The sequence below is a fragment of the Talpa europaea genome (genome assembly GCF_964194135.1).
Source record: "Talpa europaea genome assembly, chromosome: 2".
Taxonomy (NCBI): Eukaryota; Metazoa; Chordata; class Mammalia; order Eulipotyphla; family Talpidae; genus Talpa; species Talpa europaea.
Window position 1 is genome coordinate 28,709,874 of NC_140068.1, and position 27,240 is coordinate 28,737,113.

Consider the following 27,240-nt stretch of genomic DNA (forward strand, 5'->3'; position numbering starts at 1 on the left):
ATCTTCAAATTATTTGTAATAATAAAATAATGGAATTTAAATGCCTAACAGTGTGGAAAAGAACAAGTTGTGATACCTCCCTTATAACATGGAGCCATTAAAAGCTGTTTTTGTAAATTATTTTTTTTAAATATGAGGCTTAATCATAGTTCAATGTTAAATAAAACAAGTAGGATCCAAATGAATATACATAGCATAGCTTTGATGCTGTTAAAACATTTTTGTCTTTGTCAATGTATATATCAAGATTGAAAAAAAATTCCCCAAATTTTAAATCTAGGTAAACTCCCTGATGTATTTTGGTGTAGTGATTAATTTCCTCATCCATAAAGTTGGGAAATAGGAATATTATGTATCTCATAAAATGCTATCAGGAGTTGAAGTTAAATAAATGAATTGAGGTAAGCATTAAGTTCATGCTATAAAGTTTGGCATGTAGAAAGTATTCAATGACTGTTATCCTTCTTTATATTATCTTTCAAAAATTTAGAGGTACTCCTCTGTTTATTGAAAGCCAGAATGAGTAGGTCTTGGATGTTTTCATGTCAGCTCTATTTTGCTTACTGTGAAATAACTTCAGGTTTTTAGGAGCAGTTAGTCTGTTATTCTTTGTTTTTGATGGTGTGGTAAGTTTCATCTTTTCCATCATTATCTTCTTTGCCAACACTGTGGAAATTCCTCAGACTATTCAGAGATTGACCTAGATAGTGACTTGCCAAAAGGACCAATCGAAAAGACTAACTACGGTTTGTGACTTTAAATCATAAGATGAAGATTGGGAATTTTCTCTGTTTTGTATCTAATTAAGAGGGATTTAAATATTGACTGTCTAGCTAGAGGCATTTCTACAGTGTTACCTCTTCTCAAAACTGCTCCCAAGTCCTTGCTGATTAGTTAACAGGTCAAATACATATGGGGTCTGGCAAGCTGCTTCCAGATCAAATCCAGCAGGAATATTGTTGAAGTAGCTAGTAAAAGAGCCCATTACTGATTTTAGGTGGGATTTTCAAATTCATGTTTTAGTTTTTTTGTTGCCAAATAATATAGAATCAAAGGGTATACTTAAGAAGAGAATGTTCCTTTTTTATATGCCTATGAATTTTGGGGAAAGAAGTTATTTTCTTTATCTTGCAAATCAAAATCTATTTAAATCATGAGCTCTGAAATGCATTTAAAACATGGTTATATTGGAAAATTATCTCTCTTCCTAATTTGATTTTAATGTAAACTGATTTTTAATTGTTTTGTATAACCATGGGTAACAGATTATTTTTGAACACTGCATGGCAAAAATCAGCAAATATGTCAGAAAAAGTACAATATTAAAGGAAACACCACAGCATATGTTGACAGTTATAGAAGAATTGCTGCTGTTTTCACCCTTCACACCAGAATAATTTTTTCAATATTTACCTCCCATGTGTAGAGAGAGAAACATATGGGGTTATACATAATCATAAGCATAAACAGGTGGCTACTTAGGTACATTTAATTTGCAGGCAACATCAATACTGAACAATGCAATCACACCACATGGCTCCCAAACTCGATCCACTAACATCCCATTAGCAAAATTAAGATCATTAAAATAAGGGGAGAGTATGCTCCTCCCTCAATTGGCTTCAGCTACCTTTCAGAACGATGAATAAAACACATTTTCAAATATGCCTTGGCATTTTGCTGTTTCTTTTGTTCAAGGGAACTTCAGCAACTGTGTCTAATATATACCTTTGTGAATAACTACAAGCAGCACAATATTTGCATTTTAAATGTGCCTACTTCTCCCTATAATCTGCTTATTATGGGCATAAAATTATGGTGGTTAAATTCTGAGCAGTTTATCAAAGCATGGGGTCAAACTTCTCAAAGCAACCTAGGAACACTTTACCAAAGGTAGTCCACCTAAAGCAATCACCTGAGGGACATTCCCATATCCAAATACTCTGGTGAAATCTGTGAAAATTATCGTTGCTGGGATTTTTTGTTCAAGGTATATAAAATGCTGAATTGTTGATTCTGTGTATTTTTTGTCATCTAATTTGATAAACTGGCATAACTACATTGTCCTCTGTGACCCTATAGGGACTAACTCTCTGACCTCGTAACCATCCTTGGTGGTTTAGAATTACAGAGTGACAGGAAATGAGGGGAAATAACATTTTTAATAGCTGCTTCCTATGTGTTAAGTGCTATCTAAGCATGTTACAGGTATTTACTTGTTTAATCATTGCACTGTTTATGAAATACATGATGTGGTAACAGGAGCCTAGGACTTGATGTCAATGGTCTGTTTTAAGATTTTAATGTCATGACTGAAAACCATGATTACTTTTATATGTCACAGTAATAATAGTTGTTTTGCTGCTCATACAAGATTGTTGTAAGGATAAAGGATGCATATAAAAAATTGTTAAAATGTGTAACTTTCTATACAAATTTTAGTTTTTACTACTGTTAAAAATGTAGATAACTAAGAATTAATTTAAAATATAGTTTCCAAATTCTTAAAATTCATGCAAAAAAATCTTAAATTCATTTATTGAATAATTTTCAATAGGTCATTTTACTGCATTTTCTTATGTTTAGTTCATGGGACATGCTCTTTAAGAATAAATTCTCCTAATTTAAAAATGACAATGATAGCCATTTTAATAGGTGACAATAAATTTGGAAATAGAAATCTATTTTCTTTCAACTTTTTATTTTTTGAAGATTACATATTGTTTTATTTTACCATCACTCTCATGATCACTGAGGTTTCAATATATTTTGGCTTTCTTTGAAAGAATAACAAATTAGGGCCTCCCCTGGTGGTGCAGGTGGTTGAGTGCAGCGCTATGCCCGCAGCCTCTGCAGAGCCCGCCGATCCTGGCAGGCAGGGGAGGGTCCCACATGGCACAGCAGACCTCTCCTGTCGCGCCCACTGCTCCCCTCAGCAGTGTATTTCAGTCAGTCTACCTGTTCTGCTCCCCACCCTGTCTCTGGTGAATCCTCTCACCCTCCCGTGAATCTGGCCTGTACCCCAGGTTCTTGTATAAATAAATAAATTTTTTTTAAAAAAAAAAAAGAATAACAAATTATATTTCCCCCAGAATAAAGGTATCATACTCTTTTTTTTTTTTTAGGGGCATATTTTATCTAAAAAAAGATGCAGGAAGAAATGGTCAAATTTTCAACTGATTTGGCAGGTGTTTAGTGTTTTAGGTTATTGTGAAATTGAATTTCCAATATGACATATATAATGTATTAAATCTCTCTGTCTCTACCTCTGTTGCTGACTTGCCCTAGTTTATATGGTATTAGAGACTATTTACAAGGAGGAGATAGTCTTTGGATTGACTGCAAATAGTACATGAAGAAATAAGTTAATCAATTTTTTTTCCTGTTTTCTGCCACTTAGTATGCTAAACTGTGTACTTTATCATCTTCTAAGGGAAAACACACAGATCCATGGATAGATTTTTCTTGCAATAGAGACATCCAAGAAGACAGCTCTGAAGTGTGTGATTAACTTGAAATAATAGTGCCCCTTAGGGTTTCAGGCTTTTTCTACCTCATAACATTTTAAGTCTGTTATTACCTTAGGTGAACCCAATTCCCCAAGAAAGAAGACACTGAATTAATTCTTCTGTGACTTATGTCATCAATATAGCAAGGATAGAAATAAAATAATGTGTCTACCATTTACAAGATTCTAGGTAGTTATTTTTAGACCTATTTCACAAAACTGCTGGATTTTCTATAACCTGATAATGATTGTGAACTCCTAGAAATAAATTTTCACATGGAGACAAATGAAATTAAATGCATATATGTATATGTAAGCATATATACACAGGCAAATTTATTTGTTGTAGTAAATTTAAGAATATTATTTTATTGAATTTTCCTTCATAGAAGACATAATAAAATAAGTTCCTTGAAAATAATTTTTTTTGGCCTACTATGATCAAGCAGAACATGCAGTAGAACACCATTCATTTTTTTAAAGGTTTCTACCAAACACTGCATATGCTACTTTACTCAGTTCTTGCTAGATATATCACCCACACTTTTTCAGGAAGTTCATGTCTAAAAATAATTGAAATTCCATACATTTTTGTTTAAGCAAGGATCAGCTATAAAAATACGATCATAAATTTTTGTACAGTAACCCAAAATATACACAAAATTATAACCTGGTTAAGAATAGTTGATGTATGGATTAATTTAACTGGAACATATTGTTGAATAAACTAATGATTATTACAAGTTATATCATTCTATATGTATTTTTTAATATACTGTCTTATTAGTGCATACTGCTGTATAATATTAGCATTATTTTTTATGGGTTAAGGAAGCAATTACCTAATTTTTTCCTTTGGTTTATTTTTATGGAATTTATTAAAATTTGTTCAATAAATTTCTGAAAGTGCTACAAAGCAGATGTGCCCATAAAATAAAAGCAAACTAAATCAAAGGAGAATTCAGCACTTATGCATGGAAGCATAACAGGCTGTATCTGAAATTGTAAAATAAATAAATATATATTATATACACACTAGTTACTATACTAATAGTATTACAGGAAAAAACAGACTATAGCAAAATTAGAAATGAAAGAATGATATAAATTCAAAAGTCAATTTATAGCAGTTACCTAACCTTATATTTTCCAAGGAAAGTAATGTGGAACATTAAGGTATATCATCTGTGATTTAATAATGATATTTCTCCAAGAGTTTTATATTCAAGGAAATTTGGCAAATTCTGAATGATATATTTCTCTTTAGTGAGTTACATGTTATCTAAATTTTCTGAGAAGTCTTAAATGGAAATATGCAGATACTTTAAATTGTGGTAAATTGTAGCATAAATAAAATGTATTATTTTAAGTATAAAACAGAGTCTTCAGTATGTTCACAATGTTATACAACTGTCTTCAGTATTTCTTTTTTCATTTTTATTTTTAAAGATTTATTTATTTTTATATGAGAATGGGGGCACAGGCCAGATGTGCGGGAGGGTGAAAGGATTCACCAGAGACAGAGCGGGGAACAGAACAGGCAGACTGAAGAAATACACTGCTGAGGGGAGCGGTGGGCAAGACAGGAGAGGTCTGCTTCACCGGCTGGCCAGGATCAAACCCGTGCTGCAGAGGCTGCAAACAGCTTCACAGTGTGGTGCTCAACTATGTCTAGTGATGACAGTTTCAGTTTCTTTCTAGAATATCTTTCAGTATGTCCAGAGCATATATTTATGGCAACAAAAATCTAATCCAATCATCTCATTTAAAAAATGAAATATGTAGGGCCTCCCTGGTGGTGCAAGGGGTTAGGACTCAACCTATGAAGCTGTCCACAGCCACTGCAGCACAAGTTGGATCCCCTGCTAGGGAGCTATGCACATGGTGCAGCAGACCTCTCCTGACATGTCTGCTGCTCCCCTCAACAGTATATTTCAGTCAGTCTGTCTGGTCTGTTCCCCACTCAGTCTCTGGTGAATCCTTTCACCACCCCACACCTCTGGTCTGTACCCCAATTCTTGTGTGCATAAATAAATAAATCTTTAAAAAAATGTGTGAATTTAAGAGATTAAATATTTTGCTCAAGATCATACAGCCAGTATCTATGCAGATTTTCCATTTCCATTTTTTATTTCAAGGCATTTTTCTCATCTCTCCTTTTATGTTGCCTGGATTGGATGATCCAGAAATCTAGTCAATATATTAAAATTTTATTCAGAAAATTCAGAGTTAAGACAAGTATGTATGGTCTTTAAAAAGGCCCATGAATTTTAAAAGTTACATTATGTTTATAATTTTTTGTTGTGATTTTCTAATGAGAATTATTGTAAGAACTCTCTTTAATATATACAATTCTGTTCTTAGGTCTTTTTAAGATTGTGGCTGACAAAGCACCATACTCTACTGTGGAAGAAATTACAAGGACCATCCATATTGGACCAAGTAGACTAGGGCATCCTTGCTTCTACAGTCAGAATGATATAAAACTAAAGAAATTCATTGTGAAGCAGGGTGAACAAATTATGCTCAACTCTATAGATGAAGTCAATGGAGAAGTAATGGTGCACTGTGAAGTGGTAAGAAATCATAAGAATCACTCATTTACTTTGCCTTTGTCACAAGAAGGAGAATTCTATGAGTGTGAAGATGAACATATTTATACCCTCAAGGAGATTGTTGAATGGAAGATCCCTAAGAACAGAACACGGACTGTGAAACTTACAGATTTTTCAAATAAGTGGGACTTAACAAACCCATTTCCTGAAGGCTTTTATGGTGCTTTGATTCTCAAGCCTGTTTATGAAATTCAAGGTGTGATGAAATGTAAGTATCCATTGACAGTGATGCTCTATGAGCCTGAGCATGGTGGGTTTAATGGGAAGGAAAAGGCTTAAGAGGTTAAAGCATGAGACATGGTCCCTGATTTGTTCATTAAGTTGTCTGAGAGTTAGATTTTCATCCATAAAGAAGCAAATCATGTATTTGTTGCAAGGATCAAATTCAGTAATGAAAATATAAAGTGTGATATCCAGTTAAGGTGCTGTAACTGTCAGGTATAGATAAATTAAAATTTTAGTTTACTTTTGATCACTGCCAGAAAAATGTTACTTTTTAAAATAGAGCTTATTTGATTAGGAAGAGAACTTTTGTAAGGAACTGGTCAACAAAAATTAAGGATGAACAGTTAATGTTTTCCTTTCTCCTGTTTTTGACAGCCTTTTTTTTTTCAACTACTCATCGATGGTTATAAGTTTTATCTATTAACTGGGAATGCCTAAGATTCAAGAGAAAATGATATGACAAATTAATTCACATTTAGGTGTGTTTTAATATGTAATCTTTATAGAATTATTTGTACTTTAAGTCAGAATGACTAGAGGAAGCATTTTTACCTATAAGGAACAAATACCTTGACTTTTCAAAATTATGGCATATAAGGGGGTCAAGTAGAGAGCAGAGTTCTGAAATTTCAGTCAGAAGCCTTGGATTCTAACTCTGGTTCAACAACTTCAGAGGTGAGTTGCATGAACCATTTAAAATTGTGTGTATGGAAAGGGCATCATGAGACTCTCTTTTTTCCCTCTTGGGGTTAAGAATGAAGTAAGATACTATTAAGACACTACAGATAATTTACTTGAGAACATAAAGCAGTAAATAAAAATGTTTATTTCAAATTTTAATCTATCTCCTCATCATTAATGTTATTGTCCATTTAAACAATTATGAAAAAATAATGTGAAACATTTCATTGGTTTGAGAACAGCCAGTTGAATTTTGTCACATAAAAGTATTCAACCAAAAATCAATCAGTTCATATGAACCATAGGTTTAGATAAGGAACTCCTCTGAGAGAGTGATTTTTTTTTTAATACTACAAAAAATTGAGACCACAACATGGTTGTTTTTAACAATAAAAAGATTGAGTTCAGAAAATTTTTGACATCCCTTTGATGTTAGGGCAGCTATCCCAGAATGTGCAATCAAAATTGATTATTGTTTTCCTCAATTTTAATAAAGGATAGCAGTTCCTTATTTTAAAATTTGTTCAATTTTTAAAACTATTGGCATGGCCCATCACACAGCTGCAAGTGAAGGTCAGTCCATAACCTAAGCACTTGAGCAAGTAAGTTATAGCTTAGAAATTTGGGAGACACCAACCTCTAATCATAATACTACTGTCCTAGAATTCTTTTTCTCGATTTTCTTCCTGTTTTGAGGCACCCATACCACATTTGTTTCCTGAGAAGGGTACACAGGATATTAATTAGAAAAACTACAAGTTTGAAAGATCGTTATTCTGCGCTCAGTATAAGATTGAGTTTGCTTACTTATAGAATTGCAGGTTGTATGTAATTTCTCACAGTTTTGAGAGCATTGCTCCATCATCTTATAACTTCCAGTACTGCCCTTGAGAGATTATCTACAATATTCTGAAGTTTCATAATAATATACTTTATAGCAGATATGTTCTTTCATTTTATTTTTTTTTAAGATTTATTTATTTATGCACACAAGATCTGGGGCACAGGCCAGAGATGTGAGGGGATGAGAGAATCCACCAGAGACATAGTGGGGAACAGAACAGGCAAACTGACTGAAATACACTCTTGAGGGGAGCAGCGGGAGCCAGGAGAGGTCTGCTGTGCCATGTGGGTTGCTTCCTGGCAGGCCGGGGATTGAACTCGTGCTGCAGAGGCTGTGGATTGCTTCATAGTGAGATGCTTAACCCCTTGCATCACCAGGGAGACCCTGTTCTTTCATTTTAATGGCAATTTCTGTCTGGAACTTTTGCATTTTCATACTAGGATAATTTCTTTGATAATTTGCTTCCAACTTGTTTTTTTCTTTTCATTTGTTCTGTGACTTCTAATCTCATGTTGAAGATCCCATACTGATCTAGGACTCTTTTCTTGCTGTATTTCCTTGTTTTTTAACCTTTGGGGAAAATTCCTTAACCACATTTCCAATTTTTTTTAATGAATTTTTAATTTTGGTTATCATATTCTTAATTTCCAAAAGTTATTTGTTACCACAGATTTAAAAAATGCTATCATGTTCTTGTTTTAGAGATGCTATATACCACTTCCCTTTGAATATTTTAAAATTTCTTAAAGTTTGCTATTTTTCCTTGCATTTATCTGCCGCCTTGGGGCTTTTCATTTTTCTTTTTGGTTTTGGCAATCTTTTATATGTTTCTTCAAATGAAAATTTGATTTTTATATCTTCAAATTTTTCATTTGTTCTTATTTACATGTGAGGAATTTAAAAATATGTATTTACAAGTAAGGCACTATTTATATACATTCTCTTTGATCATGAACTTTAGGTTTCATTTTGCTAGCTTTTTCCTTAGAGCATAGCCCAAATTCAGGTTCCAAGAATATTTCCTCTAAGATTTGTTCAGTTTCACCTGAAAATAACTTCTGGATATCTTCTGAGAGTTTTGAAATTATAGCAGCTGAGTGGAAAAGTGGCTGAGGGCGTCACCCCCCCCCCCCCACAGATTTAGTCTTGCCCCCTTTGCTTTTGGTCCTAAACTTCTCCACTGCTCACTTGCCCAGGTTCCAGATCCTCGGACCCTTTATCTACTGTTCCCTGAAGAGAGAGGTGGAAGGAGCAGTCACTTATTTTGTCTAGATAAGAGTCAGAGATCTGGGCTTAACCATTCTTCAGATATTCAAATAATCATTTTTATGTCCCTAGTTTTCTCTAAGTTCTTATGTATTTTTCATATTCAGTAAGCCCAATATATGAATGAATGAAACAACAAAATAATTGTATATACTTAAATATCCTGTTTAGGAAAAAACCCAAAGAGAGGGTTTTTCTCACAAGATGTTATGTTGACATAATTATAAATTCAATAGCTATGGGAAATGCATATTTAGTTTCTGTTACCAATGTTTATGTCATTTATATTTGTATAGCAGGTTCAGTTTTTATTAGTGGTGCTTTTTCTAATGTGTCCATAAAAATAACATGACTTAGCATGGGCACTTTTGTCTGCTTCCATTTCATTTTCTTCCTTTATTCTATAATCCTATTACTAATAAAAAATATCAAACAGTAAGCAGAGGAAATTACTTTTTTATTTATATATCGATTTTTACTCTGTGTGTCAATGCATATATGTATATTGATTGATTTTTGCACTAACAAATATTTTTATCAGGTTTCTTCAGAGAAACAGAAGAGATAAAAGATAAGATAAATAAAAATATATTCATGTTTAATAGCAGAGAACATGTCCTTATTTACCAAAAGGAGACTAAGAACTTTCTGGCAGCTAATATTAACTGTTTGGGAAACATGAATTGCCCAATACTAGCTAAACTTAAATGTAAATTTTTATTTTCTTTTTAAACAATTTTGGTGGATTCCCACCAATTCACACTTAATACACAGAGCTTTTACAGTTGGGAATGCAGAAAAATACCACATTATAATTAACATTAGCACTAACTATAAAGGGACTTTCCCTGAAAGAATAGGCAGAAAGGTAAAGTTTAATGAAATGACTCAGCAGTATAAAGAGGAAAACAAAACTACCTTCTTAAAGAAAATGAAATGGAAATTGTCTTTACAAGAACCTTCTTTGGATAACCAGCAAACACACAGTAAGGAAAATATATGTTGCCTAGAAAAATAAATTGGAAAGTCTTATAACTCAGATTATTAGTTGTTTTTGCTTCAGATTAATTTGAATTTGGAAAATTTATAGTAACCACCTTCAGGAATGTCTTCCATACTGAGTTGTCACCTTCTTTTTATCATTTTAAAGTCAAGATAAGTGTTTTGGAAAATATTTTCTTATTTAGCTCATACACTATTATCATTTGAGGGGAGAAGATAATCTTTTTCCAATTGTAAAATAACAAATGCTCATTTAAGAAGTTTGTAATACATATACACACATACACATTACAGGAATTTTATCTGACAAAATGTAAACAGTAAAATCTAAAGCTGATAAATTTCTAAATTACTGTAATTTTTCTCCTCATTAAAAAAATACTTTTATAAATACATGTAATATTTTGTTTTAAAAGAAAAATAATCCAGATGTCAAAATATAAAACTGTACACCTTTCACTTATATTGTTATAAACCAACAAAATTTCCTCAATTATAAAAAAAGAAAAAAGATTTTAAATGCTTTCTCTTTCTCATGTAGAGATCCTTGAATATGATAAGACTTGTTATAAAAATTAGCTACACCGATTCCAGGTTAAAAATTTGAGGATATGATTTCCAGATTGTAGTCAAAAAAGTTTTTACATTACCTGTTGGCCATGGACAACTTCAAACATATGCAAGAACAAAGAGAATCATTTTGTTTTAATGGATTAACAGACATGATAGAAAAATAAATACAATTTGAAGTTTGTGCAAAAGAAATTAGGGAAATTGAGTAGTCAATACACTGTGTATTGGTAGGCTTCATGTAGAGAAAGGTAGTTGCTCTTAACTCAGTTTCCTTTTCCTTTGTGTTAGCAAGTTAATTTGCCTAACTCTTAAATTGACTTTGTCATCTTTAATCTCAAGTAGTTTGATTTCATCCCAAAGTAGTTATACACTCCTATCATGGCATTCAAGGGGTGATATCATCTTTATAATTTTACATGCAACAGCTCTGCTGCCCAGACTTGTGCTCAAGCTTAAAATCCTGAAGCTGGACTTCTTGTTGATCACTCATTATACCATATTTTTTCTGCCTCCTTACCTTTATTTTTTTATTTTTATTTTTCAAAGATTTATTTATTTAGTTATACAAGCACTGGGTATAGTCAGAAGCACAGGAGCGTGAGAGAATGCACCAGAGTCAGAGCGGAGAGCAGAGCAGGCAGACTGATGAAGTACACTGCTGAGGGGAGCAGCGGGCGTGGCAAGAGAGGCCTGCGCGCCATGTGGGACCCTCACCTGGTGGCTGGGAATCGAACCGGTGCTGCAGAGGCTGCGGGCAGCTTTGCAACCCAGCACTCAACTGCTGCACCACTGGGGAGGCCCTGCCTCCTTACCTTTAACCCCGATGTTCTTATTATCTGTAATATTCTCTCTCCTTCCCCATCTTGACATGTAATTTCTGCTTGTGCTTAAAAATGTTACACATATATCTTTCATAATAATCTGTTTTTATCCCCAAACCAGGCATGTTATTTCTTCTACTCTTCCTACCATGGAGTTAATTGAGTCTTTTATCTGATTCATTTTCATTTCTCTCTTAGCATATCAATTATACTTATAAAATCTTCATGAATTTGCATGTCACCCTGGCACAGGAGCCGTGCTAGCCTTCTCTGTATGGTTCAATTGTAGTGTATGTGCTGCTGAAGTGAGCACCAAAATTGTTCAATTTCAAAAGTGTGCAAGGAAGAAAGATTTTTGACAGAAGTGTGACTGGAGATCCTGGGAAAGAGTGACAGATCATGAAAATGCTGTAAGAGATTGTGTTATAAAAATTATCAAGAAAATACCAACCTTTATATATTTCTTTTAATATTAACATATAACTATTTTTAATGTAGACCAGTTATAGTGCTATATGGGAACATACATGAAGAGCAGGTAAATAATTTCAGGACAATATTTTAAGTGTCTCTGTAGTCTCAAAGACTTCTGGGACTATGGGCATTTGGAAAGAATATAGAGATTCATTAGTCCATTAGGCAAAGAATATACTGGTAGGTACCCCACTAGCATACCTAGGGTTCCCAAGTAACTTATCTGACTGTGACCATCCTGTGTCACTCCTTTTCCACCCAGGTGTTAATCATACACCATTACAGAAAGAAAGAACTTTCACATTGGAAAAATATTGCATCTTGGAATCCATTTCTATATGTTATTCTTAAGCACCTTGTGTCCCATTATTTTGCATTGTTCTTGTACCCAACAGGGTTGAATTTTGTGCAAATAATGCATGTCTTGGGACCTATAAAGGAGGGATCTTAACTGAAGTAGAAAAGCTTTCTTCTAAGCTAATTTTATAGATATTATCTGGACTAGAGCATGAATTAAAATGATACCAGAAATCTGAAAAAAACACATTCATATATAATTACACACATGCACACATATGAAATATGTGATAAATATGTAGGGAAGAACATGAGAATGATTAGCTAGGAGAATTAGAATGGTTGCCCTTAGGTTGCAGGGAGGAGGATGTGATTTGGTGAGATTCACAGGACTCTAAAACACTGGTTAATGTCTATTTTTTAAACTGAGCATTGGGTTATTGGCACTGGTTACACATGATCTGTTTATCTCAACATTTGCAAAAAGGAAAGCTGCAAGTCAGAAATATCATAATCATCTGAGTTTCCTTTCTTAAATGAAGTTTATTTGGTACCAGGATAGTTTCTAATACTATCTCACAGCAATATTTTGATACACAAAATATTATAATCTCTTTTTTTTTTTCAGTCCAAAAGGATATAATCCGAATCCTCCCAGGTTTGGATGTTGAAGTGAAAGACATTACTGACAGTTATGATGCTAACTGGTTTCTCCAGTTGTTATCTACCCAAGATCTTTTTGAAATGGCCAGTACGGAGTTCCCCATAGTGGCTGAAGTCATAGAAATCCCTCAAGGAAACCAGCTCCTCAGAAGCATTTTACAACCTGGGAAAACCATTGTGATTCATGAAAAGTACCAAGCTGCTAGGATCTTAGCTTCAGAAATTAGAAGCAATTTTCCTAAAAGACACTTCTTGATCCCCACTAGCTATCAAGGCAAATTCAAGCGACGACCTCGAGAATTCCCAACTGCCTATGACCTTGAGATAGCAAAGAGTAAGAAAGAGCCTCTCCATGTGGTGGCCACCAAAGCTTTTCACCCACCTCAGGATGAACTGACATCCATTTCTGTCGGGGACCAGTTTCTAGTGCACAATTCACAGACAACTGAAATCTTCTGTGAGGGAACTAATAAAGTAGTGAATGTTCTCACCTGTGAAAAAATCCTCAAAAATAATCATAAGGTAGCACTGCTCCCTTTGTACATGGAAGGAGGTTTTGTAGAGGTGATTCATGATAAGAAACAGTACCACATTTCTGAGCTCTGTGCACAATTCTGCTTGCCCTTCAATGTGAAGGTATCTGTGCGAGATCTTTCCATTGAAGAAGACATTTTGGCTGCAACACCAGGACTGAAGTTGGAGGAAGCTATCACAGACTCCTATCTACTCATAAGTGACTTTGCCAACCCTAAGGAGTGCTGGGAAATTCCTGTTGGCCGCTTGAATATGACTGTTCAGTTAGTTAGTAATTGTTCTGGGCATTCAAAATTATTTCCAGTCAGGACTCTGGTTGAAGAGATCACTGAAGAACAATATTACATGATGAGGAGATATGAAAGCTCTTTCCTACACCCTCCACCTCGTCCTCCCAAACATCCCTCGGTGGACGATACAAAGTTAACCTTGCTAACCTTAGCAGAAGAAAGGGCAGTGGGTCTACCTAAGTCTCCCAAGGTAAGGCTATGATTTGGGGAGTTGAATGATGGGGGTTCCTCTGTAATGTTTTTCTTAAGGCACTCTATGGCAGGTCTCTTCTGAGTTTGTTTTTCGCTTACTTTCTTTCATGCCATATTTAAACTAAGTATTTATGCACAGTAGATGAATGAATAGCAACAGAGCATAAGCTATTACATCATTATGTATTTTGATGCATAACTAGTAGATGCAACATGAAGTTTATAGAATTAGAAATAGCAGGGATGATGTTTGGCAATGGTGACACAAATTGTCTTTTCAGTGTTTTTTGTTAATTAAGAATGTGTAGTATGTTTCCTAAGAGGCAATCTCTTTTATTTTGGAATTCTTGTTCATTTTTTCTAGGTAGAGTTGTTTTAATACTTTATCCAGGAAATGAGCATATAATGAAATCCCTTCTGGGGGTTACCGGTGTCATACATCTATAACACATGTCTTCATTTTGTTTTATGTGCAGAAAGATGTAAAAATATCCTGGCAGACTGTGTGTGAGAATATAGCATCTGCCCACATTCTGCCTATGTGAGAATTGTAATCTTCAACAGTTCTATTGAAAAACAAAATCAATAAAATGCAGACAGTATGAGATCATTACAGAATCAACAACTCCATAACCACTCTAAAGATTTGGGGAATTCAGCTTCATTTCTGCTTGAAGTCTTGACTTTGCCTCTTGAAAACTGCCTGCTGAGTGCCTGGAAAGCACTTGCCCTTACCCCAGGAAGCATGGGTCGTTTATGGGCCTACAGTGGTTCTGTGGGGTGTGGAAGGAGTACATTCTGGCCTGGCAGATGTTGTGCTAGCAGCGTGGGGAAACAGAGCAATTATAAAAACAAAGAGAGATGCTGTGTTTACTCTCTATACTCAGGAATGGTAGGTGCCTCAGGCTCCAAGTGTATGGGTATAGAAATACTTTTAATTCACTTTTCAAAGATTGCATTCTGACTAGGCTGAGGAAATCCAATGAGTATCTCCAAGTTCTTTAGAAAAAGATAAAACCAGTGGAAGTTTCCATTCCAGAAACAAACAAATTTTCAAGGTATCATTTAGAATAAAACAACTGTTTCCTAAATAATGTTGATTAACTGGCTGCTATTAATGTGGAGGATGTATTGCTTCCCCTAGGAAATGTATTTTTATGACTGAATTGAATGATGTGAGCGATGGAATGCTCTTCTCATTTTAGGTGGTAGGCAGAATGATGCCTGCCTTTTCCCCATGATGTCCCCATCTAAACCCCCAGAAACTGAATACATTACATTGAATGGCAAAACAAACTTTGCTCATGTTCTCGTAATTAAAGAACTTGAGATGAGATTATTGTGGATAACAGGTGTGGTTAAAAACTTTTTCAAGTCAAGATCAGGGTTAGAGAGAAGTAGGACTTCATGAAAAATGGTCAGGAGATAACATTGCCACTGTCCAAAATGGAGGAAGAGGGGTCATTTAGCCAAAGAATACAGATGCTCTCTAGAAACTCAAAAATACAGATGAACTTTCTTCCCTAGAATCCTTAGAAAGGAGTACAGTCTTATCGACACCTTGGTTTTAGCCAATGAGACCCACTTCAAACTTTCTACCTATGGAACTCCGATAAATTCATATTGTTCAAGGTACCAAGTGCAAGTATGGAAACAATAGAAAGTAAATATAGGACATAAAGTGGCAAGGGAGGAGTAAAAAACTTTAGATAGCAAAATCTTTGTCACTTTATTGGCAAAGTGACTTTCTTTTCCTTCTAATGAATTTATTAGCTCATGTTTCCTGGAGAACCCAAGGGTACAGCTAATCTTCTGAGACAATTGGAAGCAGGATCTTGAACAAAGAGAAAATGAGACTTATTTTGCATTATACATGGATTTGTTTTTATAGACCAGCTTTAGTCATACTACTGTTGATAGTTCCTGCATCTTATAGCGAATAGAGTTATCTCCAGAGAAGACATCATCCTGGTTCCACTTTGAAAATGGAAAGACTTTGATTGGATCACTTAAGCATTTCCTGGTTCTATCAACTTATTGCCCTAATTATGACCATGATTATTGGAGAGCAGGAGTACTGGTTGCCTCAAATAAGAGAGATACTGGAAGAGTATGTGAAGGTTTTTTTTTTTTTTTTAAGATTTTTTATTTATGCATACAAGAGTCAGGGTGTAGGCCAGAGGTATGGGGGATAGGGGAGTGAGAGGATTCACCAGGGACAGAGTGGGGAACAGAACAGGCAGACTGACTGAAATACACCTCTGAGGGTGAAACAGGAGAGGTCTGCTGTGCCATGTGGGTTAGCTCCCTGGCCAGGGATCAAACTTGTGCTGCAGTGGCTGCTAATATCTTCACAGTGCTGAACTTAACCCCTTGCACCACCAGGGAGGCCCAGTATGTTAAGATTTTGAGTACAAAGTAATAGATGTCCATTGCCAGCAGAAAGGGAGGGATCAAAACCCCTAAACTACTAAGAAGGCATACAAAAAAAAAAAAGTGCTTCAGTGCCAATTAACAGTGTCAGGTGAATATGATCTAAGTGTTTCACTAAGAGAGAAACTCACAAAACAATAATGTTTTGTCTATCTAAGCTACTGTTGGGGAAACTTTTCCATCCTACTAGATTTCTCTTTATATTCTCATACTGCTACTCTACTCATAACTCTTCTGACACAAGTTATGTAGGATTTTTCCCATACCAGTTAATTATCTGACACTAGGTGGTATCCTGTAAGTTAACTCAATTCTCACACTACCCAGAGATAGCTTCAGATCTCACAGGTTAAGGGCTCCTCTCCAGGAGACAGCCTTAGTCACATGCCAGTCATTATTATCTTCCCAGTCAACTTCTGTCCAACTTGGCTACAAATTGGAGGTTCCTGCTTCTCCCCCTTGGGTTTGATTAATTTGCTAGAACAACCCACAGATCTCAAGAAAACACATTTACCAGTTTATTTATATGATAAAGGAGGTAGATGGCAATCAAATGAAAACATACATAGAGTAAGGTCTGAAAGGGTCTCAGTTGCTTCTGTCCTCATGGAGTTAGTATATCTCACCCCCTTATATGTGGATGTCTTCACCAACCTGAAAGCTTTTGGAACCTGGTACTTTGTGGATTTTTATGGCAACTTCCTTAAATAGGTGTGGCCAGATAATAATCTATTTCAAGTTTCTAATTATGGCTTAGTCTTTTGGATACCAATTCCCATCTAGAAATCCCACACAGCCTTGTTACCTTCTTAGAAAAATAAGTCACTCCTATCAGTCATTAGATTCCAACGGATTTAAGAGTCCTGTGTCAAGAACCAGGAGTCCTGTGTCAAAGAAAATATGTTAGAACAAAAGATGCTCCTAGTGTTCTTATCACTTACTTAATACATTTTAAAAGAGTTTCTCTGTTGTAAAGAACACACTTTTGTTTTCCATTATAACTCTGGTTGAGAGTCAAAGAGAGGACAATTTTGGTGAAATAAGTCAAAGCAGGTTCTTGGCCCCAAATGGTGACAGAAGATGCCAGGAAATACTTGGTCAATGACTTGTCAAAAGAGTCTTGCTTGTTTGAAAGTTTATTAGTCAGTTGAGAAAGGTGTATGACTCTTTTTTGTGGTTAATTCCATCAATTATAGTATAGTAGATAAAAAGCTATATTTCTCGGGCCTCCCCTGGTGGGGCAGCAGTTGAGCACTGGGCTGCGAAGCTGCCTGCAGCCTCTGCAGTGCCGGTTCGATCTCTGGGGGCTGGTGAGGGTCCCACATGGCGCACAGACCTCTCCTGCCATGCCCACTGCTCCCCTCAGTAGTGTATTTCGGTCCATCTTCCTGTTCTGTTCCCTGCTCTGGTGCATTCTCTCACACTCCCGTGCTTCTGACTATACCCAGTGCTTGTATAAATAAATAGATAAATAAATGTTTTTTTTTTTAAAAAACTAGATTTCTCTGAAAATCACTTTTAAATATTAATGGGTGCCTATAATTTACCAGTGTTCAAACCCACTGGCCACCTCATTTTCAGACATTTTTCTCACCATGAAAATGGGAACCTGTTTAGTGGATTAATTTTCGAATATACACTAAAAAGTTCTGTCAGTTTCTGCATAATCTTCTCAAAAAAGTCTTACAACCAACTACTTCATATTATCACAATGTCATCCTTTCATATATTTCTTTTATGTTTCTTCTGATATCTACATTCAAGCTTTTCTATCTGTGTATACTTTTGAAGTGATTGGATAGAACACTTTTTGTATTTTACAGACAGGAAGAAGTCATTGAAAACATGTCTGTAATATTTGGTATTGTTTGTGGGATATTGCTGTACATTCAGTGAACAATATTTAAGGGTTTTTCAGAGTTTACGTATTCAGACTCATTTAACTCATTAAAATATCTTATTACTGTGTCCTTTGGGTAAATACCTATGAGTGGAATTGCTGGATCATATGGAAGCTCTATGTTTAGTAGGTCCAGAAATATCCACACAGCTCTCCATAGTGGTTGGACCAGTTTGCACTCCCACCAACAGTGTAGAAGAGTTCCTTTTTCTCCACAACCTCCCCAACATTTGTTGTTGCTAGTTTTTTTTAATATGTGCCATTCTCAATTCCAAAGAGCACCTGCACCCCTATTTTATAGCAGCACTATTTACAATAGCTAAGCTTTGGAAACAACCCAAATGCCCAAAAGTAGATGACTGGATCAAGAAGATGTGGTATATATACAGCATGGAATATTACTCAGCATTCAAAAAAGATAAACACATGCAATTTGCAGCAACATGGATGGAGCTGGAAGGGGTCATGCTCAGCGAAATAAGCCAGAAAGAAAAAGAAAAATACCAGATGGTCTCACTCATACAGGAATCTAGAAAACTTAAATAAGGGACCAGGAAAAAGAATAACTATAAGAAAGAAAATATCAAAATCAACAAACAACTATGAACCAGAGACACTCTATGGGGGCTGGGGGGCGGGGAAAGGAGGGCTTGGGGTCAAAATAAGGGGGTTGAAATTGTATGGGGAATATAAAAAATAAAATTTAAATAAAATGTGAAAAAAAAAGTCAGACATAGAAACTTAAAAAAAAGTATCATTATTTGGTTTCAATAAAGTTAAGTACTTCCTTGAAAAAAATAAAATACCTTATTACTCATGGACAGAGTATCAGATGCTTCGTTCTATAAGTTTACTCTTGCCTTCCCGGTGGGACATTAATTTTATTAGGTAATTTTTTGCACTGTTAAATAACAGGACAGATGTATGGGCTGTCTAAGAGTAAAACTATAAAGGTACTTAGTACTAGATAAATTCACCTTTAACAAGTATTCATTGGCAGTTATGAGCTTTTCAAGTTCATCTAAGAAGTTTAGAAATTAAAAATATATGAGGACAAGTTATAGGAACTAGGATAAATACAAAGAATAATATTCCAAAGTAAAATTGTCAGAAGTTTTCCATCTGTGGCAATAGCTAAATAAGAAAAGATTAGTTGTAATAGAAATTTGAGAATTTAAATGGGGGCAGGGTAGGGTGAGGTGAGGAGGTGAATATCAACAGCACATCTCAAGGACAATGAAGTTTTACATTGGAGAAATTTATTATTTTAGAATGTGATAGTTGATTGGTTTGGACAGTAATGTATGGTGTGTAAATAAAGGTGTGGTTATATACCAAGTGACCCTTCAAAATTGTTTTTACACTTAAGGTATTATGTCAAAATAATGTCTTTAATATTTGTGCATTCTGATTCCTAATCATGTGAAAACAGTATTATAAAGTGACTAGATGAGACTGGGCCTAAAATTGTATTGTAAATAGAATGCTGTGGGGTAGACACTCCTTCCCCTCGGCTTAGTTTCTATGTCAGAAGGAGTTTCAGATAGTTTTAAAGAACATATACTCACCAGGGTTTTTGCCTGTCATGGATATATATGACTATGCCTTCTTAGTGCCACACAGGAGAAATCTAACATCTGTATTCTGATGAAAGGGCCTATAACCAGATAGAAAAACAAACCTTTGGTTGAAAGATGAGATATTCCACTCCTTCAGAGACTGCAGTTGGGACCAGAAATCTTGCATTTCACTAACTTTGTTTGGCCATTGAATGCCCAAGTGTCCACTTTGCTGCTGAAATTTCTAGATTTCTTTCGGACAAGAACACCCATAGGAGTCATTAAGGCAAAGAGCAAGGGAGACAGTGATGGCAAGGTACTGTGAATTGAGCCAAAAACAAACTCTATCCCAGAATTAGAGTGAGGACTGAAAAAAGCATAGGGAAAGCAAAAGATCCAGAGAGGAGCAGAGAGAACATTTCAACAGCTGCTGTGAACACTTACTTCTGATCTAGTGTGGCAGTTAGAATGGCTGAAACGTGTTAAAGAAACCCTGCTCTGGCCTAACTCTCAATCTTTAGGAATAATATTGAATCCACTTGTTTGCCATCCACAGGATTTGGTTTCAAATGATGTGACTTGTTTTGTTTTTGTTAACTTGATGTAGTATAAAGATGTGTTTGTATTTATAACTGATTCTGTGCTTCTGAAGATTGCTATCTGTTCACTCTTGGTGTGCCTCTTGGTCTAACATAAAAGCTGTAGGCCTGTTTTCCTGTGAGTCTGCAAAATTAGTTTTAGCAGTTTTCAAAGGACATAGGAAATGAATGTGGAACATGGACATCCTTAAAAAAAAATTGAGGTTTTAAACCTGAATGATGAGAAAACTAAAGGAAATTTATGTTCTTTCTTCAAAAACTTGACAAATTTTAACAGTGAGATTCTCTTTTAGCATATTTTTAGCAGGTATGTGAGTTATTTGTAGTTCAAGACACATACAGAGTATTAAACCATGGTTTTTCAGTTGCCTGAGGTTTGTAGTCTAGTAAATGGCATGAGCCTGTAAACAACTAACTACAGTGGGAGGAAGTTAAAGGGTTCAGAGGGAAGGGCAAAGCATAAATGGAGTGCTGAGTTGAAAATTAGTCAAACTCAAGTTCCAACTGAATCCTTGCAGGTAGAAATCTGTGGCCAGTGGGAAGTGCAGGATGTTTATAAGATCTTTTTGTGCTTCTGGATGTAGGAGAATGATCAGAACTTTCACATTTTACAATAGGCTTGACATGTACTGCATTCATATTTCTTATTGGGTAGGCAAAGAATGGTTTAAATGAATTTTAAATGGAAAAGAATTGATTAAAATAAAGCATTAGGAAGCACTGCCAGATTTTAAGGAATTCTGATAAAATTTAAATAAGTTATCAAACTAATCATAAAATACTAATTTTCTCTGGAGAGTTTGTCTAAAGGACGTTGTTTTCATTCTGGGGTGATAGAAGTGTACTCCTATAGGAAATGCTTAAATGAGCCAAATGTTGGTCCTTTTTTAGCTTTTAAACAACTGAGAATGTTCTCCTGGGGGTTGGAAAAGTTGAGGAGGGACTTTTGCAAAACGTTAGTCAACTCTGTTCCCACCTCCCTCTCATCTGTGGAGGTAAGAGCTAACATACCAAGTATGTGTTTATCATGTTTCCAGTGTTAGTATTAGTTTTTAATTACATAAAATTGTGTATTAAAAAAAAACTATCTCAATGTATGGCCAAAATGATTGAATGGACTTTTCAGTAAATCAATTCACATTAGATCTCTGGCTTTTAAGCAGGCTAGAATAGTCTTCATTTTCTTAACATCCAATGGCCTGGAAATTCCTGGCTGGAAATGAGCAGCTATAACAAAATAAACACTTATGTGAAATGTTCATTTCCATAGTGTATGAAGTGAGGGCATTTGAACTGCCTACTTCCTTTAACTATATACACATTTTAGTGCCTCGAATTACTGAGTTTAGTCTGGCTTCACTAAATATATGTTCTGTGTTTTGACCTTACTACCTTCAGTTTTGTTTTGGAAAAAGTTTTAATTGTATTATTTTTATTGAGGTAACATTGATTTACAGCACTGTATATGATCCAGGGGTATAGGTTCACCATCTTCAGATGTATGTTATCACACCATGTAACAGAGTAGTTGGAGATATCTAGAGAAGGTAAGTTTCAACTGTTTGCAGTTTTTAAAACTAATTTATCCAAATTTTCCATTACTACCTTTATCAGTTCTGAATTTTAGAATAAAAATATTGCCTAGAAATAAATTGATGATATAAACTACATACATGAACAGACAAGTTTTAGTACAACTTCTCGATTTTCTGCAAGTCATTCATTATTTTTAATCTTTTGTGTTTTTATTGATATCTTAAGTGATATCATACACATTTATTCCTTGCCTCCCAAAACAAAAATTTCCTGGGTAAATGTTAAGCTAGAAAGTGAGTATAAGATGGCTGTGAAAGAATGCATAAAGATAGCTTTCCAAAAATCAGTATATTCTTTCAAAATCTGAAAGGAGAAAAAAAATGTTTGACTTAAAAACAGAAGAGTAGTAGTGAAAATGAACCTTGGCTTTAACAGAACAGAGGGTTCATAGAGACTCTAAAAGTTCATGGAGAAAGAAATGATTCATAAAAATGTATTAGTCAACCTTTTCCTATACCAAAGTTTTTTCAGTTACTTTGTGCATAATCCTCACTTCACTATGACCATGATATTTTAGAAAGTCTAGACCCTATACTTCATTATCAAGATACACTTTTCAAGGCCATAATGACAAGCCCATAGCCAATATCATTCTCAATGGTGAAAAGTTGAAAGCATTTCCATTAAGGTCTGGAACAAGACAAGGATGTCCACTTTCACCACTGCTTTTCAATATAATACTGGAAGTCCCAGCCAGAACAGTAAAACAAGAGAAAGACATACAAGGAATCCAAATAGGGAAGGAAGAAGTCAAATTATCACTATTTGCATCTGCAAATATGTATATGATAATATATATATGTATATGATATGTATCATATGTATATGATAATACATATTGAGAATCCCAAAAATGCCACAGAAAAACTAATCAAACTAATCAATAAATTTAGTAAAGTAGCAGGATACAAAACCAACACACAAAAATCAGTAGCCTTTCTATACACAAACAATAAATCTGAAGAAGAAATCAAGAAAACTTCCCCTTTATTATTGAAACAAAAAAATCAAATACTTGGGGATAAACCTAACAAAAGAGGTAAAGGACCTATACAAAGAAAACTATAAAACACTGTTAAAAGAAATAGGAGAAGACACAAAGAAATGGAAAGACATCCCCTGCTCATGGATTGGAAGAATTAACATTATCAAAATAGCCATCCTACCAAAAGCAAGTTACAGATTCAATTGCTATTCCAATAAAATTTCAATGACATTCTTCAAAGAAATAGAACATATATTGATGAAATTCGTATAGAGCCACCAAAAACGCCAAATAGCCAAAGCTCTCCTGAAAAAAAAAAAAAAAAAGGAAGGGAATGTGGGCATCACACTCCCAGATTTCAAACTATACTACAAAGCCATAATAATCAACACTGCATGGTATTGGAACAAGAACAGACACATGGACCAATAGAACCAAATAGAAAATCCAGAAATACATTTACAGATTTACTTCAACTAATCTTTGACAAAAGAGCAAAGAATATGCAATGGAGCAAAGAAAGTCTGTTCAATAAATTGTGCTGGGAAAACATGCAAAAGAATGAAGCTTGACTACTACCTCACACCATGCACCAAAAACAACTCAAATTGGATTAAAGAACTAGACATAAGACCTGAAACCATAAAATACATAGAAGGAAGTATAAGCAAAACACTACATGACATACACTTCAGTAACATCTTTAAAGACTCATCACCCAAAGTAGTGATAGCAAAGGCAAAGATAAACAGCTGGGTCTACATCAAAGAGATTCTGTACAGCAAAAGAGACAGTAACCAAAACAAAGAGATATCCCACCGACTGGGAGAACATTTTTGCACACAACTCTAATGATAAAGGACTGATCACAAAAATCTACAAAGACTTGAAGAGACTCAACAAAAACAAAGTAAATAATCCAGTCAAAAAATGGGCAGAAGAGCTAAAAAGGAACTTCTCCAAAGAGGAAATGTAAATGGCCAACATGCATATGAAAAAATGTTCAGCATCACTTATAATCAGGGAAATGAAAATCAAAACTACAATGAGATACCATCTTACACCAGTGAGAATGGCACCTATTAAAAAAAAAAAAACTAGCCACAACAAATGTTGGCGAGGATGTGGAGAAAAATGAACTCTCCTGCACTGCTGGTGGAAATGCAAACTGGTCCAACCACCATGGAAAGCTGTATGAAGGTTCCTCAAACTGCTAAAGATGGAGCTTCCATATGATGCAGAATTCCACTCCTAGGTATTTACCCAAAGGACACAGAATCATTAATTCAAAAGGGCACCTGCACCCCTATCTTTATAGTGTCACTATTTACAATAGGTAAGCTATGAAAACAACCCAAATGCCCCAAAATAGATGACTGGATCAAGAAGATGTGGTACATATACACAATAGAATATTACTCAGCAATCAAAAAAGATGAACACATGCAATTTGCAGCAACATGGATGGAGCTGGAAGGGATAATGCTCAGCAAAATAAGCCAGAAAGAAAAAGAAAAATACCAGATGGTCTCACTCATAGCGGGAATTTAGAAAACAGAACTACGGGATCAGGGAAAAGACTAATTATAATAAAGTAAAATCAAAATCAACAAGCAACTATAAACCAGAGACACACTATAGGGGTGGGGTGGGGGTAGGAGTGATTAGGATCAAAATAAGGGGGGTGCGAATTGTGTGGGGACTACAACCAAGATGAAAATGCATACATTGTACAAAAATGAAAAATGATGTAAAAATATATAAAAGAAAACAAAAGAAAAAAAGATACACTTTCATAGACTAAGTAGATTTTTAACTATTTTGTAAAACCTACCATTATTATTTACCATGAACTAATCACATAACTAATTTTACACTTGATGAAAGAGGAATTCTTATAAAATCAGAATATCATTGTTAACATATTGGCTAAACAACGTTCATTTTGTATATCTGACACAAAAAAAGCTACATAATACATCTGTGTTTATGCAGACACAAAATTGGAAAGAAGTGACTTTAAAATTATGGCTTTTAACATATAAAAAGCATCAGATTTACTGTAAAAGATAAGAGTCTTACTTTAGTGTGATATATTAATTTAGGTCACTAATCTGTATAGACTGTCCTTAATGAAAGTTTGTTGTGGTTTTCAAATATTTTCTGAATCTAAACTAATATTTAAAAAGTGAATAGTTACCAATTGTGAAATAAGATAAAACGGTCATGTTAAGTATGTTCTCTCAGTTGCTTTCCAAGGTTGAGAACTGTCCTACCCAAGTCATCTTTCTCCTCACCATCTCTTTTTCTAAATTCTCCCCTGAGCTGTAGTCATTTCTACATTTTTCGAAATATTACACTATTTCCCAGTCAGATTCTCTCACACAGGGTTGTCAGGTATCCCCTGTTCAATGAAATGTCATGAGGTCTACGAACCAGCTCTCTCTCACTAGTATGGTGCTAAGTACTTGTGTGTATGATTATCTTACTTAATCCTTCACACAGCTCTGTAAAATGGGTGCTGTTATCATCTTGGCAGATGGGGGTCATTGAGAGGTGTGGAATGTGTCCTGGTTACCAGTGATATTAATGTTGCCCATTATTTCAATAAGCAGTAAATGACATAATTGAACACCCTTTACTTTTTAAAATCCTTTCTCTTCTTTGGCAACATTTTGCCCTTCTTTTTATCTTACACTAGAGTGGTTAATTTTTTTAAATTTTTTTTTTTATTTTTATACAAGAACCGGGGTACAGGCCAGATGCGTGGGAGGGTGAGAGGATTCACCAGAGACAGAGCAGGAGCAGAACAGGCAGAGTGAAGAAATACACTGCTGAGGGGAGCAGCGGGTGAGACAGGAGAGGTCTGCTGCGCCACATGGGCTTCTCGCCGGCTGGCCGGGATTGCACCTGTGCTGCAGAGGCTGCGGACAGCTTCACAGTGTGGTGCTCAACCACTTGTACCACCAGGGAGGCCCTAGAGTGGTTAAATTTTCTCTCGAATTTTTTTTTTTATTTTTTTTTTTAGGGCTAAATATTTACATTATTATTATTTTTTTTTATAAATTTTATTGTTATATTCCCCATACAATTGCAGCCCCCCCATTCTGACCCCAAACCCTCCCCTCCCACCCCCGCCCCCCCAAAAGTGTCTCTGGTTCACAGTTTTTTGTTGATTCCGATTTTCACTTTCTTATAGTTATTCATTTTCCTGGTCCCTTATTTAAGTTTTCTAGATTCCTGCTATGAGTGAGACCATCCGGTATTTTTCTTTTTCTTTTTGGCTTATTTCGCTGAGCATGATCCCTTCCAGCGCCATCCATGTTGCTGCAAATTGCATGTGTTTATCTTTTTTGAATGCTGAGTAATATTCCATGGTATATATGTACCACATCTTCTTGATCCAGTCATCTATTTTTGGGCATTTGGGTTGTTTCCAAAGCTTAGCTATTGTAAACAGTGCTGCTATAAACATAGGGGTGCAGGTGTTCTTTGGAATTGATGTTTCTGTGTCCTTTGGGTAAATACCTAGGAGTGGAATTGCTGGATCATATGGAAGCTCTATGTTTAATAGGTCCAGAAATCTCCATACAGCTTTCCACAGTGGTTGGACCAGTTTGCACTCCCACCAACAGTGCAGGAGAGTTCCTTTTTCTCCACACCCTCGCCAACATTTGTTGTTGCTAGCTTTTTTAATATGTGCCATTCTCACTGGTGTAAGATGGTATCTCATGGTAGTTTTGATTTGCATTTCCCTGATGACAAGTGATGTTGAACATTTTTTCATATGCCTGTTGGCCTTCTCTCGAATTTTTTACTTGCTCTTTCTCTGCTCTTCCTTAGCTGTAAATACTCAGGGGCCATAGAGTTCAATCATCAATCTTTTTTTTTTTTTTTTCAAATTTTTTTAAGTTCCTCTTTAAAATCACAAATTCCTTACTGTATACATATAAAATGGCTCTCAGAATTATTTGTGTAAATGGATTCATTAAGGAAAACAACTAGAAATGGTGTCATATCTTTTTAAAAAAAAAATCTGCTTGAATGTACTTAGATGTCATCTTTTAAGAAAAGTTCAGTCCTTAAGAGATGTCAACCTACAATTTTGTGTCTTGTTTGCATCTGTTAGGAAGTTTTCAACCTTACCTCTGAGAGATACCAAAGCTGAGGAAAGTGATCAGGT

At 35.2% G+C, this 27,240-nt stretch overlaps 1 protein-coding gene across 2 annotated transcripts in view; it reads left to right on the forward strand.

The window, feature by feature from the left end:
• Window positions 1-27,240, forward strand: part of THEMIS (thymocyte selection associated) — a gene marked incomplete at both ends in the record, with an annotated part of 142,487 nt that overhangs the window by 52,534 nt on the left and 62,713 nt on the right. Inside the window, 2 exons of one of the 2 annotated variants that reach the window (XM_084259568.1) lie at window positions 5,873-6,331; window positions 12,935-13,983. In XM_084259568.1, coding sequence (XP_084115694.1) covers window positions 5,873-6,331; window positions 12,935-13,983 — 1,508 coding nt within the window. The remainder of the gene's footprint in view (window positions 1-5,872; window positions 6,332-12,934; window positions 13,984-27,240) is intronic. The other variant, XM_084259569.1, reaches the window with a different exon arrangement.